We start from the raw sequence: 18,149 nt of genomic DNA, 5'->3' as shown, positions 1-18,149 counted from the left end.
ACCACTAAACAATTAATATACCTTAAAAATTGTAATTGTGAGGAGTTCATGCAGTTGCAAAGTTCTGACATTTGTGTAATTATAATAATGATATAATCAAATTAAGCGGTAAATGCTAAAGGGTCGACACTTTTATGTAGATATCTTGAACAATGAGTCACAACCCTGTGACTGGAAGAATCCGCTATCTGCAAACTGGAAATTAAAACTGGACGATGTTTCAGTTTGTCCTGGACTGTTATTAATGACATATCCAGCACGGACCGAAACGTCATCTAGTTTTGATTCCCAATATGGTAGGTTTAGTTTTGAGATGGATTATTTGACCCACCTTGACAGTGACAATCTCTCCATTGGTCAATCTCGCGCTGGCAGACCTGTGTGATGTGTTGCGGGAGGCAGCAGTCTGTGTTGGACGTAGCCCCCAGGCACGTCTTGAGCCCTGACAATGTCCACCATTTCTGGTTGATATGATCGTGTTTGGGATACATAATAACACGGGTCCTGGGGTTCTCCCACGGCACGTCCAGCGCCAGTGAACCTGCAACCATCCTGTCGTACTTATCTAGCGTCCATACGACCCTCGAGGTAGAGGAGGGAGCCAGACCCAAGCTGCCATTCCCGTTAGGCACCAGGCAGTAAGCACGGTCACCTGCCCACTGCCACTGCCCACCTTGTACATACCACTGCTGCTTAACGCTGCCCGTGCTTTTGGCCATGGCCAGCACGGCGTCAGCAGGGCCTGTGCCTCTCACCACCGTCAGGCAGGTGTGGCTGCTCTGGTTTACCAGATACTCTGGTCTCTCTACATTTCCAGCCATCACTAACACCTCACCTGTAATACATACTCAATCAGTATCCTTAATGATCAAGCCCTACCCGTGAACAACTGAAATAACCGTAATATCTTGTTTTTGTTTGAAAGTGGTTTAACTGGCCAGTAAAAATAATTTAAAATATATTAAACAAATTATTATTATAATCAAAAAAAGAAGCGCTAAGCCACAAGGGCTATACAGCGCTGCAGGGCAGGAAGGGAGGGCATCAGGTGGCAAAAGGGAAGTGAATGAGTAATAGGTTACGGATAACAGCGGAGCAGTGGATGGTGAAAGGGTAAAGGGCAGCAAGAGACTGAGCTAGAAAGGGTTGAGGGGAGTGCATAAGGTATCATCATCAGAGTTTGTGGAGTAAATCAGTCGTTGTCAAGAAGTCAATGAGAGAGTCAGGATTAAAAGAGGGTCCATCAGCAAGAAGGGAAGGTAAAGAGAGAGTAGTAGAATGAAGACGGCGTTGGAGGTAAATTCTGCGTGCTCGTTGATAGAGAGGGCAGTCTAACAGAATGTGGCTAATCGATACTGGAACTTGACACTGCTCACAGAGAGGTACAGGGTGCCTCTCCATGAGATACCCGTGAGTAAGACGAGTGTGGCCAATGCGAAGACGGGAGAGAGTGGTCTCCCAACCACGGCACTGATGACAAGAAGACGGCCAGTAACCTATGCTCGGTTTAATAGAATGAAGTTTGTTACCAAGCAGAGTTGACCAACGTTGTTGCCAACGGGCGTGAAGGTGAGTAGCTATTGCAGCAAAATAGTCCAGAAATGGAACACCTCTATAGGAAATTGGTAGGTCATGTACTGCTGACCGCACAGCAGTGTCTGCCTGTTCATTGCCCTGTACGTCGACATGACCAGGGACCCAACAGAAAATAATATCTTCATGCTTCATAGAGATACGGCGTAGCCAAAGTTGGATATGGAGAACTAGGGGGTGAGATGTATCAAATTTTCGTATAGCCTGTAGAGCACTAAGGGAGTCTGAGACTACCACAAATGATGACACAGGCATAGATGCGATACGAATAAGTGCTGCAAGAATGGCATACAGTTCAGCAGTAAAAATGCTAGCCGAAGATAGTAAATGCCCCCGCACGATGCTGTCCAGAAACACTGGTGCGAATCCGATGCCGTCTGAAGACTTAGAACCATCTGTGTACACAGCAGTGGCATGAGAATGGGAGTGGAAGTGATCAAGAAAAAGAGAGCGGGAAGCCACCGTAGGCAGTTGAGCTTTCGAGCAAGGGAGTGAGAAAGAACAGACCCGAACAGCTGGAACTTCCCAGGGGGGTAGGGAAAAGTGAGATGCTACATGAACATATAAAGGTGGTAACTGAAGGGAAGACAAGAGTGAATGTAGGCGAAGAGAAAAGGGACGGAGCAAACAGGGGCGGCGAACGAATAAAGAATGTCTACTAATATCGGTGACCATTCTATAAATGGAAGGATTGTGGAGATCGTGAGAGCGTACATAGTAGCGAAGGCAATGGGCATCACAGCGATCAGACAAGGATGGAACATTCGCTTCTGCATAGAGGCTCTCAACAGGGCAAGAGAGAAAAGCACCAAGGCACAAACATAATCCTTGGTGATGGATAGAGTTAAGGCTAGAGAGAGTAGCAGGAGAGGCCGCAGAATAAATCTGGTCACTATAATCGAGTTTCGATAAAACGAGGGCTGAAAGTAGGCGAAGCAGAGTTCGACGATCAGCTCCCTAGGAAAGATGAGCAAGGGTTTTAAGAAGGTTTAGCCGGCTGTGACAAGTTGCCTTCAGAGAGGTAATGTGAGGTTTCCAGGATAACCTACAGTCAAAGAGAAGGCCTAGAAACCTGACTGTATCACGTTCGGGGATACGGGAGCCATAGAGATACAAAGGATGATCGGAGATGACAGAGCGTCTAGCGAAAGTAATTTGGTGAGTTTTGGTACTTGAAAATTTAAACCCATGCGTGGTGGCCCAAGTGGAAACACGGTCGACTGCATGCTGGAGAGAAACTGCAATAAGATGACAGCGCCTGCACAAGCAATAGCGAAGTCATCAACATAGAGTGATGACCAAATATTGGGTGGAAGAACAGAGGCCAAATCATTTATAGCAAGGAGAAAAAAGTGTTGTGCTTAGAACACATCCCTGAGGGACACCTTCAGCTTAGACGAAGTCCGGGGAAAGAACATTATTGACTCGAACACGGAAATGTCTGTCAGTTAAAAAGTTCTTAAGGAAGGATGGTAGATAGCCTCGGAGGCCTAAGGAATGGGCCTGGGCCAAAATATTATACCTCCAAGTTGTGCCATATGCCTTCTCAAGGTCAAAAAATATGGCAATAACTGAGTGATTATTCGCAAAGGCATTGCGAACATACGTATCCAAGCGTAGTAAGGGGTCTATGGTAGAACGACCCTTACAAAAGCCATATTGACTAGCGGAGAGACTGTTGTGTCTCTAAATACCACATTAAACGTCGATTTAGGAGACATTCCATCACTTTGCAAACTGCACTAGTAAGAGCGATGGGACAATAGTGGGAGGCATCATGTCCTGTAGTACCCGGTTTGCGGAAAGGGAGAACAATGGCAGATTTCCACAGCTGGGGAAGAACTCCTTGTGCCCAAATAAGATTGAAGAGGTGCAAGAGGACTACAAGGGCTGACCGATGTAAATGTTGTAACATATGAATATGAATGTCGTCAGGCCCAGCTGCCAATGATCGGCAAGCTGAGAGCGTTGCCTCTAGTTCTTGAAGTGTAAAAGGCACATTATACTGTTCTTCTCTGAGAGAAGAAAAGTCCAAGGGTACTAACTCTCTGGCAGACTTTGAGGAAAGAAACGAGGGGCATAGATGGAGCCCCCGGGAAATACGGACCAGATGTGTGCCAAGTTCAATGGCAATGTCGAGAGGGTTTGCTACATCAACACCAGCGACCCGTAGAACAGGAGCCGGGTCAGGAGAGTATTTACCACTCAATTTCCTCACTTTTTTCCAGACTGCACTCATAGAAGACGCAGAGGTGATGGTGGAAACATAGTCTCGCCAACAAGTGCGTTTAGCTTCACAGATGACACGGCGAGCGATCGCACGCTTCTGCTTAAAATCAAGAAGTCTCTCAGCGGTTTTATTGTACCGGTACCTGCCCCATGCAGTGCGTTTCAAACGTACTGCATGAGCACAAGCAGGAGACCACCAAGGCACGCACTTCTGAGAATGCCTGCCTGAGAAGCTGCGGTATAAACTGACGTCGAGAAGAGGTGTAGGAGCTCATCAATGGAGGATGAAGAAGGAACCTCACTAAAAGCAGTGAGGTGTGAGTAAAGATCCCAATTTGCCCGATCAAATTGCCAGTGAGGGCTACGGAAAGGTGGTGAATAGGAAGGAGAAGTAAGAATGATTGGAAAATGATCGCTGTCATGTAAGTCCGGTAGAACAGACCAGGTGAAGTCTAGTGCAGTGGAGGAAGAGCAGACTGATAGATCGATGCAAGAGAGAGTATAAGTACGAGGATCAAAATGGGTGGGAGTACCCGTATTTAAAACATGGAGGGGGCGAGAGGCGAGAAAAGCCTCCAACTGGATGCCATGTGAGTCACAATGAGACCCCCCCCAAAGGAAATGGTGGGCATTAAAATCACCAAGTAACAGAAGTGGTGGTGGTAAGGATGAAACAAGAAAGGCAAAGTGTGGGATAGAAAATGCTCGAGAAGGAGAGAGATATAAAGAACATATTGTAAACCACTTAGTCAAGTGGATATGGGCTGCAGTGTAATGCAGCGAGGTATGGACAAATAGTTGACAGTACGGAATATCATTGCGTAGAAGAAGGGCACTTTCATTAAAGGTCCCATCTGAGAAAGGATCCGAAGAATGCAATAAATTATAGCCTGAGATAGGTTGGAAAACAGCCGAGTGTAATTTTGGTTCTTGTAAGCAAGCACCAACAGGGGAAAACCTGGAAAGCAACATCTGAAGCTCACCCTGATTACCCCTGAGGCCACGGATATTCCACTGTAAATAGGCCATGATTGGCGATGAAGAAAATACCAGGAATCTGTAGGTAAAGGCACCTACGGACTAGAGGGGTTAGAAAAGTCAACGTGTGGTGGCACTGGAAGATGTTCAAGCAGCGAAGGAACGGAGCGTTGCGAAGAATGGGGTTGTGAAGATGGAGGAGAGGGAAGAGAAGGAACAGGAAGTGAATCAGTGTCCATTGAAGGTTTAGTCTCTGCAATATATTCTGAAATGGCTTCAAGTGTTTCTGAATTCAAAGATGTATGGGAGACCATATTGGAGATAGAAGGAGGAGGGTGAGTAAAGATTGGGACAGTAATGGACTGTACCAAAGTAGAGGGGGAGGGAAAAGTGTAAGTGACTGGAGATGAAGTGTGGGGGGGGACAGAAGAGGCAGAAACCTGGGAGGTGGCAGAAGAGGGAGAAACTTGGGAGGGGACGGGGGTGGAAGGCATAGTACAAGGAGGAGGGTGAATCTCCACACTTTTAATAGAGCCAGAGAGAGGGGAAGAACTAGGTACAGAGACTGGAAAGGTAAAGTGTGGAGGTGGAAGAAGGGAAGGAAGGGGCAAAGAAGATTTGAGCAATGTGGATTTTTTGGACTTCTGAGAAGTAGAGGGGCGATTGGTATTAGGTGTCGTACGAGGTCTTGTCAATACTGGGGCTTGTGAGGAAGGACGCGAAGATGTGAGAACAGACTGAGTTGTAGTCGGGACGTCAGAGCCAAGGACAGCAAAAGGATTAGATGCCGGAGTGGCTATGGGAGGGGTAACAACAGAGGAGGCTGCAGAAGATGGGACCCCAGAAGTGGGGGGATGTTTTGAAACACGAGAATAAGAAACACGGGGTAGTCTCCCTTGGAGGCGGAGATGAGTAACTGCCATAGCATAAGGGAGACCTTCTGTCTCTTTGAGGCAACGGATTTCACGTTCATTTAAGTAGACCTGGCAACGGCGGGAGCACAAAGGGTGAGCTTCATTACAATTAAGGCAAGATGGAGGTTGACTACAAGATGTATTAGAATGGTCGTCGGCACCACAGACTGGGCATTCGGCCATAGATCTGCAATATTTTGCTGGGTGACCAAAACGCTAGCAATTTCTACACTGTTGCGTTGTAGGTATCACCTTTCAAACTTGTAACCGATGTCCCGTGACATATACAGAGGACGGGAGTTCTCGGCTGTCAAAAGTTAAACGAGCCACATTGCAAGGGTAACGTCTCCGCCCCCGGGCAGGAAGGACATAAGTGTCTACTTTGAGGATTGGGAGATCCTGGAGTTCCAGCTGTTCAAGAATGTCATTGCCACATGACTGGAAATTCTGTTGGACTATGGTATGGGGCAGAATGACAGCACCACTACAAGAATTGAGAGAAAGATGGTTTTCAATAGTGATAGGAGTAGTATCGATATTCGAAAGGAGAGAAAGATCATGAGCTTGGGTAGCATTCTGGACAGTGACGATGCGCGTACCGCTCTTGAGGGCATGAAATGAAATATCTCTACCAACATGACGCAGGAGCGCTTTGCCAATACTGTACTATGGTCAGAAAGGTAGGCAGAAGAAGAAGTCGGTCTTAAAGTAAAGAATTTAGTCCATTGTGTGGTCTGAAACTGAGCATGGAGAGGGAGTGCTTGATGTGTTGGTCTTTTCCGAGTAGAATGGGAAGGTAACGAAGGAGCATCATCAGGAGATTGACGTTGGCGTTTAGGAGTAGGACCGGAGTTGGTCCGGCATGAAATGGGCGGGCGATTCGAAAATTGCCGTACCGTAGAGGGAGAAGCCAGAAGCATAGTCAAAGGAGAGCGGAGTTCAGACAAATCAAAGGAGTCAGTCGAAGCCCCGGTACCTGAAGCGGGTGAGGAAACAGCACCAGCAAGAGGTACAGGGGCATCAGGAGTGTCCGAAGAGTGGTCTAAACACAAGGCAGGGTCAGAATGGGGTGTGGTATCAAGAAGGGGCCCGGGGGTAGTGGGTTCATGGATTGGGTTCTCCATGGTTAGGTTACTCCTTTGCTTTTTGTTTTTAAGAAAAAAAAAGAAAGAAGAAAAGAAAATAAAAATGAAAAAAAGAATAAAAAAAGGGGGGAGCGGGGAGGAATAGTTCCCAGGAGGAATGAAAGGGCCGGAAATCTCCCTCCGCGCCCAAGAGGACCTCAGCACCGCAAGTAGCACAGATGCAGCATGGAACTCGTGCCATACCCTACCCTTCATGCCAGTAAACCAGCAATCCGGGATAGCAACCTCACATCTGCTGAGCTACCTCGGTGGACAAAAGAGAGGGCGGCCGGATATCCACCACAAAGCATACCTCCTTCGGCCACCACCCCCGGAATCCGAAAGGTGGCTTCCAGAGATACACCCGTCGCCCGAAAGACACCCAAAGCTACTCCGGGATACCGGAGAGGGATCAGGACATCCCCAAGCGATCCAGATTCCACGGCAAACTACGCCACCGCCAAGAACCTCAACGGAATGGGATGGACCCCGGTATCCTTTCCCCTACCTAGGAACTAGCGTGCCTGTGGGAGAAATCCCAAAGGCCAAAAAGAGGAAGGGCAAAAGGGAGGGGTGGGGAGGAGGAGGAGGAAAGGAAAAAGGGGAGGATGGGATAGGGGAGGGGAGATTGGGGGGTAATTAGGTTCGGTCTGAGGAAGACCGACAGGTCTAATTCCTCAGACCAAGAGCCTCTTCACCACGCCAAGGAGCACCCCTTGAAGAGGTATATTAAACAAAAATAGTATTTCATCAGTATAAAAAAATCATTACATCTTGTAAACTAGAGTTGAAATTCCCTAACAGCATATTCACCCAGAGTTTCCAGCCCGCTTCTGTCCTTTTTACCTGTGGCAGAAACCCAGATTGGACTGCCAGTGTATCTTTAGCTTAGATTAGGGATAGTAAATGCTAACTCAGACTTGTGTGGCCAGTAATTATTCAAAGAAAAAATGTAATTTATGTCTTCCTGTCAGTTGAAATTCGTCGTAAAAATATGGCGTAACCTTTATGCCATACTTAGTGAGATATTGACTGTGCAAAGTTGTGAGGATTGATTAAGGTAATAATCTTACCTTCACAAATTCCATATACACATTTTTTTTATGGATAAAAATGGACGAAAGGCCAACAGCATGTGCAACATTCGTGCACAAGAAATACATGATGGATAAAACCACAAGTGCAGTATAATGCGACCGCTTTATACTTCATTTGTCTCTCTATCCATCTTGTCTGTATTTTATAGCATGTTTCTCCAAGACAGACTTGAGGTGTGGTGACTGTACGTAGTTAAGGTCCTCCCAGCTGACTACCTTTAACAAGCTTCGCGTTTAAGGTTTACCATCTATAAATGTAAACTGATTTAGGTATTTGTAGCCATAAAACAAGGTTAACAGTTAATTCTTATACCCCGTGCTAACTGATATTAATTTAACAAGTGAACTGTTCAAAATAATGACATTGTGAGGGTACATTATTAGGGTATTTAAGTCGGTAAGAACTCTTTTAATGAGACCTTTAGTGATGATCTATATATTGTGCAGCCATTACAAAACAAGTTATTCATATAACAAGTGGTCACTCACGACAGATTCTGGCACTCAGATACGCCTATTTCTTTGTGGAGATAATTCTTGGGTGGCATCTACATTTCTATTTAGTTACATTTACATTTTAGTAATGAACTCCAGGTAGATCTGGTCACATTCATGACCAAGTTACAAAAGTAATGACTCCCCTGCACATCTATACATGGTTACGATCATTTCTTCATGATTATAACCATGTAGTTGATTCATTACCTTTGTAACTTGTTCAGCTATCAAAACTTTGCGGCCCGGTTCCTGGACCCATTATGTACCTCTGTAATTTTTTTGACTAATTTAATTACATTAGATCATTATTATGTTGGTCAAGGGTGAGGAAGTTAGTCTCACTTCGAATTCCAAGAAGTTGTGTACAGTGGTGTTGCTGGGGTTGGTGTCACCCCCCATGAAATATAAGGGTGGGGGAGGGGGGGGAGTAAACTACTGCGTGACCAGTTACGTCACTACTGCGTGACCAGTGACTAATGTTTAGCAATGAGAACGTTTAAGGGCCATAAACCGAACAGGAGAATACATCTCAACTTTATTAATGATAAAATATATAATCATACTAATATTGAGGAAAACTCAAATACCACTAAGTACAGGCAACAGAAGTTAGTTAAGTTTAATATGTTTATTATGCACCCCATACCCATCCTGTGGGCGGTAGTCAAAAGATTACAGAGGTACATAATTGGTCCAGGGACTGGACTCCAAAGTTTTGATAGCTGAACAAGTTACAGAGGTAATGAATTCACAATTTACAAAGGTAATGAACTCACAATTTATAAAGGTAATGAACTCCAGGTAGGTCTAGTCACAATCATGACAAGTTACAAAGGTATTTACAGATTACAGAGGTACGTAATGGGTCCAGGGACCGGGCCCCCAAAGTTTTGATGGCTGAACTAGGTACAAGGTAATGAACTCTCAAGTTACAAAGGTAATGAATACTGTAAGAATGGTTACTTACGTTTATACATGGCTACAATCATGAACAAATTATAGAGTAATGAGCAATTCACACTTCCACACCCGGTCACAACTGTAATGAGTTATTGGTGCAAATATTGATTGTTGACACACACACACACACACACACACACACACACACAAACTCATACACATACGCACACAAACTCATACACACACGCACACACTCATACACATACACACAAAGACACACACACTCATACACACACACACACACACACAAACACACACAAACACACACACACGAGCTTGGACTCGACACCTGCAATCTCAACTAGGTGAGTGCACACACACACACACACACACACACACACACACACACACACACACACACACACACACACACGTGGTAATGCTTTAGTTACAGCTAGCAAAGTCAGGGTATTTCTCCAGAATGGTCTGCAATATACCACTGTGGTATATTTCTTGAACATTTCTGAGTGAGTTGTTTCTAAATTCATTAATTTTATCACACTCCAGTACATAATGACGCAAGGTGTGACAATAGTCCATCTGGCAAAGTTTACATTTCGTTTGGTCTACATCTGGTGGTGGTGTTTTAACCTGCCAAAGGTACTTGTAACCCAGCCGGAGCCGGGCAGTAGTGACATCCAAGAGTCTGCTTATTTAGTTGGATGCACCATAGACATGTGGCTCCTCCTGCATGATAGAATGATGATAGATGGACTCACTGGTGTCAATCTCCCTGAGCCTTAAGTCCATAAAATTCAGTTGAAGTTCTTTTCGTATTGTTCTCAAACTACTACCTGACAAGCCAAGATTGTAATCTACTCCCTCTTTGAAAGCATACAGCTTAGCCAATTTATCAGTTCTATCATGCATCTGAAGACCAATGTGAGATGGAATCCACAGCATGTGCACTCTGACTCCACTGTCCACAATCTTACCATACCTGTGTCTGGCTTCTGACACAAGCATGCCACAATTTATGCTTAATGAGTTGAGAGCATTTATGGATGACAGAGAATCAGTTACAATTAAACTGTCAATCTTTGATACATAGATGCATTTCAGTGCAAGGAGTATGGCAAATAGTTCTGTCTGAAGGGTAGAGGCCCAATTATTGATGTGTGCTCCAATTTCTTTAAGAGAGCCATCACTCTGTACGACAACAGCAGCACTACCAGCTGCACCAGTGGATTGGTGAACAGAACCATCAGCGTAAATAATTTGCGAGAGTGTGTGCTGTGTGACTAAGTTATCAATACAGCTTAAGGCCTCATGTTTGGCTTCAAGGCGAAGTTTTGGTTGTGATTTAAGAAGTAGTTTGGGGGGAAATGGAGGAATGGTAGTTTGGAATGGGGTAATATTCCATGGAGCGGAGAAGTGCCGCTGTTGCCTTACTTGACATAGATCATGTATCTGATTCATGCGGAGGTCGGTTCCAGTTTTTTCGATCCATCTGGAGGAGTGTTCACCAGTGCTGAGGAAAGTTTGGAGGGCTTCTGTGCAGGGGTTTGAATGAGCTTGCCTGAGCATATTAACCCCAATTAGGATATTTCTTTCAGTAACACGATCTCTGATGCTTGGAATATCAAGTTCTTTTTGCATATTTAAAATTTTGGCAGTACGAGGGCATCCTAAAATGATCCTCATTGCTTCGTTCTGCAGTTTTTCCAGCCCTCCAAGCTTCCAGTCAGACACAAGAGCAAGTAGTGGCGCAGCATAATCAACCAATGATCTAATATAAGCAAGATACATCATTTTCACAATTTTAACATTAGCACCATACCTGGGGTGAAGCCCTGCCACAACTCTAAGTGCTCTTAGTCGTTCTTTGTATTGGCGACAAAGTCTTGTTACAACAGGTCCAAGTAGTGGAACCTCAAAGCCTAGATACCTGTATCTGCTTACATATTCTAGAAGAGACCCATCATGCAATTGGATCTGACGAACTGTGCCTCTCTGTCGAGGAGGACGCCTATTGAGTATCTTTGTTTTATCAGTAGAGATTATCAACCCCAGGTCCTGACACGAGGCTAGTACATGATTAAGAATGTTTTGGGTGTTGGAGAATCCGGTGGTGTGAATCATTATATCATCAGCAAAACTAATCACATAATGATGGGGCTGACTAGGCATAGCATTAAGTAATGCATTAATTAGAATATTGAACAGTGTGGGACTGAGCACACCTCCCTGTGGGGTTCCTAATTCAAAGTCTTTAGTTACACTTCTATGTCCCTGGAACAACACAGACGATTTTCTGTTGGACAGGTAGCCTTTAATCCAGCGGAGAAGCCATCCTCCAACATCCATTCTGGCAAGTTCACTAATGATTACATGTCGGTTGGCTACATCGAAAGCGGATTTAAGGTCAAGGAAGGTAGTGTATGAGCTGTCAGTGTGCAGGGTGAGAAAGGTGGCTATGCAATGATGCACACTCCTTCCATGCATGAAACCATGTAACCGGGGAGACAAAAATTTTTTGATTCTGTGCATGAGACGATTAAGAATCATTCTCTCAAATGTTTTACACAAGCAGCTAGTAAGAGATATTGGGCAAAATGCATTTTGTTGATTGGGCTTAGGAATTGGAATGACGAGGCTGTTGGTCCAAGATTGAGGGAGCTCCCCAGTTACATAGCTCATGTTATATAATTCAAGTAATGGATTACCTGGTACTCGACACAGCAATCTGAGTATGTTGTAAGTAATACCATCCTCACCAGGCGACGTGGAGTTGCCCTTAGTTAGTGCTGCATCAAGTTCATAATTAGTGAAAGGAATGTTGCAATCATCTGCCTTGTTGAGCATAAAGCAAACAAGTCTCTCCCTTGCATCATATTTGTCATTTAATTTTGCCTGTGTGGTACTGGGAAGATTGTCATAGCTAGATGCAGCAGCCCAAGCACTAACTCATTCGCCCTATGTAAGGGATGAGGGTGCGCGATCTGCCCAGTTCTGTTACCCTTAATTCTATTTATGTCCCTCCATGCCCGGCTAAGTGGGGTATGAGCATTAAGACCGTTGACAAATTGTTCCCAGTCTGTTTGCCGCAGCTCTGTCATACGCTCTCTGGCAGCAGCAAGGGCAGTTTGGAAGAGCCTCAGCATTCCAGGGGTACGATGTTTTCTATAGGCTAGGCCTAGTCTGCGAGCAGTACGTTTCAGTGTACGAAGTTTAGAATCATTGTAATAAGTATGGTTTTTGAAGGAGGTATGATTATTATGGAAGTTTGCTGGGTTTAGAGTACCAAGAGGTTTCAGTGGCGGCTCTAAGTAGTTCTGAATACTGCTCACAAGATCATTGTTAAAGGTCTCTACAGAGGAACACTCATAGGAATTATACCAGTCAGTCACATGTGCAACAAAGTCATCATGCTGATCAGTGGGAACATTAAAACGTTTCCGTTTGAATATCCCACCAGGAAGGATAGTATTACCAATATCTAGTGAGGCTAGCCTAGGGAAATGATTAGATTAGATTTCGTTCGGATTTTTAACCCCGGAGGGTTAGCCACCCAGGATAACCCAAGAAAGTCAGTGCGTCATCGAGGACTGTCTAACTTATTTCCATTGGGGTCCTTAATCTTGTCCCCCAGGATGCGACCCACACCAGTCGACTAACACCCAGGTACCTATTTGCTGCTAGGTGAACAGGACAACAACAGGTGTAAGGAAACGTGTCGAAATGTTTCCACCCGCCGGGAATCGAACCCGGGCCCTCCGTGTGTGAAGCGGGAGTTTTAGCCACCAGACCACCGGGCCGCTATATCTGTTACAATGGAAGACTCACAGCTGGCAGAAGTAATGTTGAAGCCCAGGCACAGATCAAGGACGCCTCCATAGTTATGTGTGGGTTCAAGGTCATCTACAATTTGGACATTATCATGACTGTTTAAGAGTGACAACAGTTGATTACCATTACGATTACCAAACTGAGTTTCCAATGCTTTTGTGTCTCGCATTGTAATCGCCAATAAGAAGAGTAGGCTCAGAATGAGCACAAGTTGGGAGCTCCAAGTAATTAAATTTATCAGCAGGAGCATACAAGTTAAATATGTTGAGAGCAGAGTTCCCTATATAAATCCTAACACCGTGATATTGTAGCCCCTCTGTTTTCTTGTGTGCAAGAAGTTGATGGGGAAGCGATTTTTTAATATATAGAACACAAGAGTTAGTAGATTTGAGGTTATATGCAACAAATGATGGTAATTTAGGAGGTTGGGATTTTTCAGGGACTCTGCACTCTTGTAGACACACAACATCAATGGGTTCGGTGGTTACTTTATGATGAAGGTCAGGAAGTCTTTTTCTAAGTGATGCAATATTCCAGCTTAATATAGAAAGTTTATACGAGTTTTGATCCATTATAGTAGTCCTGGGATCATCTTGAGTTTCTCAGCATAATGAAAAAATTGTTCATATAAATAGCAGACCTTATCAATGTCAACAGTGCTACCCTTGTCCATGAGTTTTGTAAGTGCACTTCCAGTTGTAAGGCCTCGTGGGAGTCTTCGTATACCCAGAGCACGACGCTGTTTATGTGTGAATGTATGATAGGTGACACCACCACTCACATTCCCTCCTCCACTAACATTACACGCAACACTACAACTGTCATCACCAGCGCCACTACCAACATTGTGTTCATTACATTTATCAACAGTATTGTATTCAACATTAATGTCTATGTGGTTAACCTCATCACACTCTGCACCACCACTTATATTATGCTCATCACTATTACTAACATTATAGACACCACCGCTCTCATCACACTCTTCACCACCACTTATATTACGCTCATCACTATTACTAACATTATAGACACCACCGCTCTCATCACACTCTTCACCACCACTTATATTACGCTCATCACTATTACTAACATTATAGACACCATTGCCCTCATCACACTCTTCACCACCACTTATATTACGGTCATCACTATTACTAACATCATTGACACCATAGCCTTCATTATGATGCTCGCTACAGTTATCAACACAAGTATTATATTCGTCATTACTGTAATTAAGAACACCACCACCACCTTGTTCAGCAACCTTATATTTGCTTTCACAAATTGTGACAATCTTGTTATTGGTACACTCTACACATCTTTCCTTGTGTTGTTCAAGTTGTTGTTTCAGGAGAAATTGTTGTGTTTCCAGTACTTTTATGCGCGACATCAGGTTGTATACCACAGGAGCAAGACTTGGAACATCTGGAGACGTGAAGTCCCGGTCAGCTGAGCTCGTTGGCTGACTGTCAGCTGACTCAGCTAGGCTGGTATTGACAGCCGACGTGATGGGGGTCTGTTGACGTGCTCCCCAGGTGAGGTGCTCAACCCCATTGTCTGAGGGCAGGCATGAGCCAGTATTCAGACCCGAGGTACCTGGTAGTCCTGGGGGGTCATTATGAGGGGGACAGGGTGAAGTGCGGTTGGCTGCGATGCGATCAGCCCTCACACTGCAGTCAGTATGAGCTGCTGTGACTCCTGAGGTCTTACAATTGATACATTGTTTAGCAACAGTCTGTTGCTGTTTGATCATATCATAACACTGTTCAGAAGGATGAGCATTGGCACACACTGCACACCAGTGTGACTTAGATGGGCATTTCCTGGCAATATGGCCCCAGCGTTGACACTTATAACATCGACGTTGAGGAGTTCTGTACAATGCAATGTAATAGCGTCTGTTGAAGGCTGTGCGGGAGTGAATATAGCGTGGCAGAGTCCCCTGGCCAGTCCACTCAGCTAATATCAGACCGTTGGAAAGTCGACGAGGGCTTGCAACTTGCTCTGACGCCAGATATTGAGGATTCAAGTGCTTGTTGACGTTGTAGATGACAATAAGCACTTTATGTGCCCTTGGTGGGGCTGCTCGGAGTTTGATGTTGGCATATTCGCGAGTGAGAAGTTTGTCTATAAATGCTGATTCATTAGGCACAAAGACGTAGTTATCCTCATCGTGACAAACTTGATCGTTTTCTCTAGGTTGTCTATACTAGCTTCGAAAAACCAGTTACACTTGGTCTCTTGATCAGTGTTGTTAGGGAAATCTAACCTGACAGCTTTGGGAGGGTGTGTGCCCACTGTATTGCTTTCAGCAAGCTTTCTCTGGAGGCCTCGTTCTTTTTTCCAAGCCTGTTTACTAAAATATGTTTCAAATCTGCCTTCACCATCATCTACATCAACACCATCAGCTATACTCATAGCTGACAGGAGTTTCACACTGGCGATGGGCTAAAGGATACCGGTGAATAGAAGGGACAAGGAAGGGATATTCACCTCCCTAGACTCAGGCAATATGGGTGTAGTGTCCTGCGGGTCGCAGTGCGATTTTCAAGGTCATTCACGGGGCCACAGTCGTCTCGAGAGTTACCAATATTGCACTACTCATTAATTACTCCAAACCCACAGCACTTAACACAGCTAGCACACGTGTCTAGGAATGACAGACAAATTTTCACTCTGTGGACAAACAAATCAGCACAAACTTAATATGTTTATAGATGAACCTCTGGCTTGTTACAGTTAAAAAGCCGTCTTCAAAGGAGTTACCAGGTACTAGCCTTTCAAAACGGAAAACTAATTCCAGTGTTTCACTAGGTATATCCCTAGTCACAACTCACACACAAGAGTTCTCACAACACCGAAGGTACGGCCGGAACACTGTAGAACGTTCACAAAGGCATTCTGGGATTCAGAACAGATGTAACTGCAGTGTAACTTGGCCTTCACTGGCTGGCTTGGAGTGCTGTTTAGCCTGGATCGGCTAAACTCGCCCTTATCCCATATGTAGATAATGGCGATGAGCTAAGGGATACCGGTGAATAGGAAAGTCGAGGAAGGGACATTCACCTCACTAGACACACGCAGTATGGGTGTAAGTGGCATGCGGGTCTTATAGTGCCATTTTCAAGGTCACCCAGCAGGCCATACATTCCTCACTCATTTTAAGCCTACGTAGGTACTGATGGTAGCACAATGTCCTAAGTCAGTGAAATCCACTCGTGCAAATAGTTACAACAAACCTGCAGCACTTAACACTTCTAGCACACGTATGACAGACGAATGTTCACTCTGTGGTGAATGCACTTAGCACAAACTTACTATGTATTTATAGGTGAACCTCTGGCATGTCCCACTTAAAAAGTTAGTACTGCAATGCTCGTTAAATTGTCATGTGGGGTTCGAAACGTGGATTGGGTAAAAATACTCACGTAGGCTGGTAGTACATATATTATAACGACGGAAGTATGGGAAGCGCCACAGCCGGCCTGCCTCTCTGCTCTCTATCGTAAAACTGACTAACTCACAGTGCCCATATGTGAGGGAGTGTTTGAAATCCTGCTATGGTCAGCAGCAATATGAATACAGACAGTGATTCACGCAGAGACGGTTGGTAGTGAGTCATCTACTGGTACACTGGTTACTGGTAACTGGTTACTACTGAGAGCTCAGTGACGCTAACGTATGTCGTCCCGACATACAACTAATACAAACTAGAGATGGCAGGTATACGGCTTGGGCTGATTCTATACAATGTCAAAGTACACAACAATTGAACATTATAACATACATAAGTAGAACATTGGAATGGAAGCTTACGTAACTGAAACTGTAATGCAATACAAGGTATAATATAGCACAACTCATCGAATGAAACTCAACGTTGAGATTACATAGTAGAAGTGATAAAAAAAAAAATTTGATCGATCGATCTGTATTCATGTGATCTACGGATTCTGAGGGAGGAATATATACAAAGAAAGAAGTGTTTAACAGAAAGGCAGATTCGGTGCACTCAAATCTAGACTGTTAACTCTCAGAATTCGGAGAGAACGTGAACACAAAAAAAAAAAATCTTGAATACTGATAAGTTGATACTGTAATTATTCATCTATACAGGTTATTTACATTTAACCCCAACTCTGCTAGGGTGAGATTGACATATGCAGAATGGGTGTCATCTCTGGGAGGATCAAACTCTGTAGCACTGGCTAACTCATGCTGTATTTGAGGCAAATCTGAATTGGTAGTTACAAATGATACTTGAGGATTTCTCAATACCTGTTGTGTACGTAGGGAATAACGACATTCAGGTTGATCATCTGACTGAGTATCAGAGGAAGAGAGTACAGGATCAGGAGGATTGTCAGAGTCTGTCACATTAGTCTGGGTTGGAACATCATTATCATCACATACTAACTTCATATGATCTAAATGCGATTCTTTATACTGACCAGTACTAATTTCTCTAACCTTATACTTATTACCAGTGAGATGTTCAACTACTCGATAAGGACCAACAAACTTTTGATCAAGCTTTGGCATTGCAGACGTTTTGTTAAAGTTAGTCAGCATAACTCTCGAACCTACTTTGATTTTGGATGGCTTTGCTCGAGTGTTTGCGACTCTTGTAAATTCTGCTGTTGATTTATGAAGTGTTTCACGGATTCTTCTAAAAACACTTTGAGCTAAGCTGGTACGAGTTGCTATGAAATCATCAGGGTTGTAATTTGGTTTCAGATTAGAATATAACAACTCATAAGGCAAACGTTTATCTACACCATACAATGCATAATGTGGAGTGTCACCTATGGAAACATTGTAAGCAGAATTTATAGCACACTGCACATCAGGTATAACTTCATCCCAAGTTTCACCGTTGGGATTGATAGTGGCTCTCAAGACATCAAGTACTTTTTTATTGGTTCTTTCCGCTAACCCATTGCTGGCAGGATGATGAGGAA

At 44.2% G+C, this 18,149-nt stretch overlaps 1 protein-coding gene across 2 annotated transcripts in view; it reads right to left on the bottom strand.

The window, feature by feature from the left end:
• Positions 1–18,149, bottom strand: part of LOC128706467 (TRPM8 channel-associated factor homolog) — a 43,585-nt gene that overhangs the window by 4,385 nt on the left and 21,051 nt on the right. For both annotated transcript variants that reach the window (XM_070096934.1, XM_070096935.1), the window contains one exon: positions 332–835. In XM_070096934.1, the coding sequence (XP_069953035.1) occupies positions 332–821 (490 nt within the window). In that variant the 5' untranslated portion in view covers positions 822–835. The remainder of the gene's footprint in view (positions 1–331; positions 836–18,149) is intronic.

This window comes from Cherax quadricarinatus, chromosome 55 (genome assembly GCF_038502225.1).
Source record: "Cherax quadricarinatus isolate ZL_2023a chromosome 55, ASM3850222v1, whole genome shotgun sequence".
Taxonomy (NCBI): domain Eukaryota; kingdom Metazoa; phylum Arthropoda; class Malacostraca; order Decapoda; family Parastacidae; genus Cherax; species Cherax quadricarinatus.
This window is presented reverse-complemented; position numbering and strand designations above follow the sequence as displayed.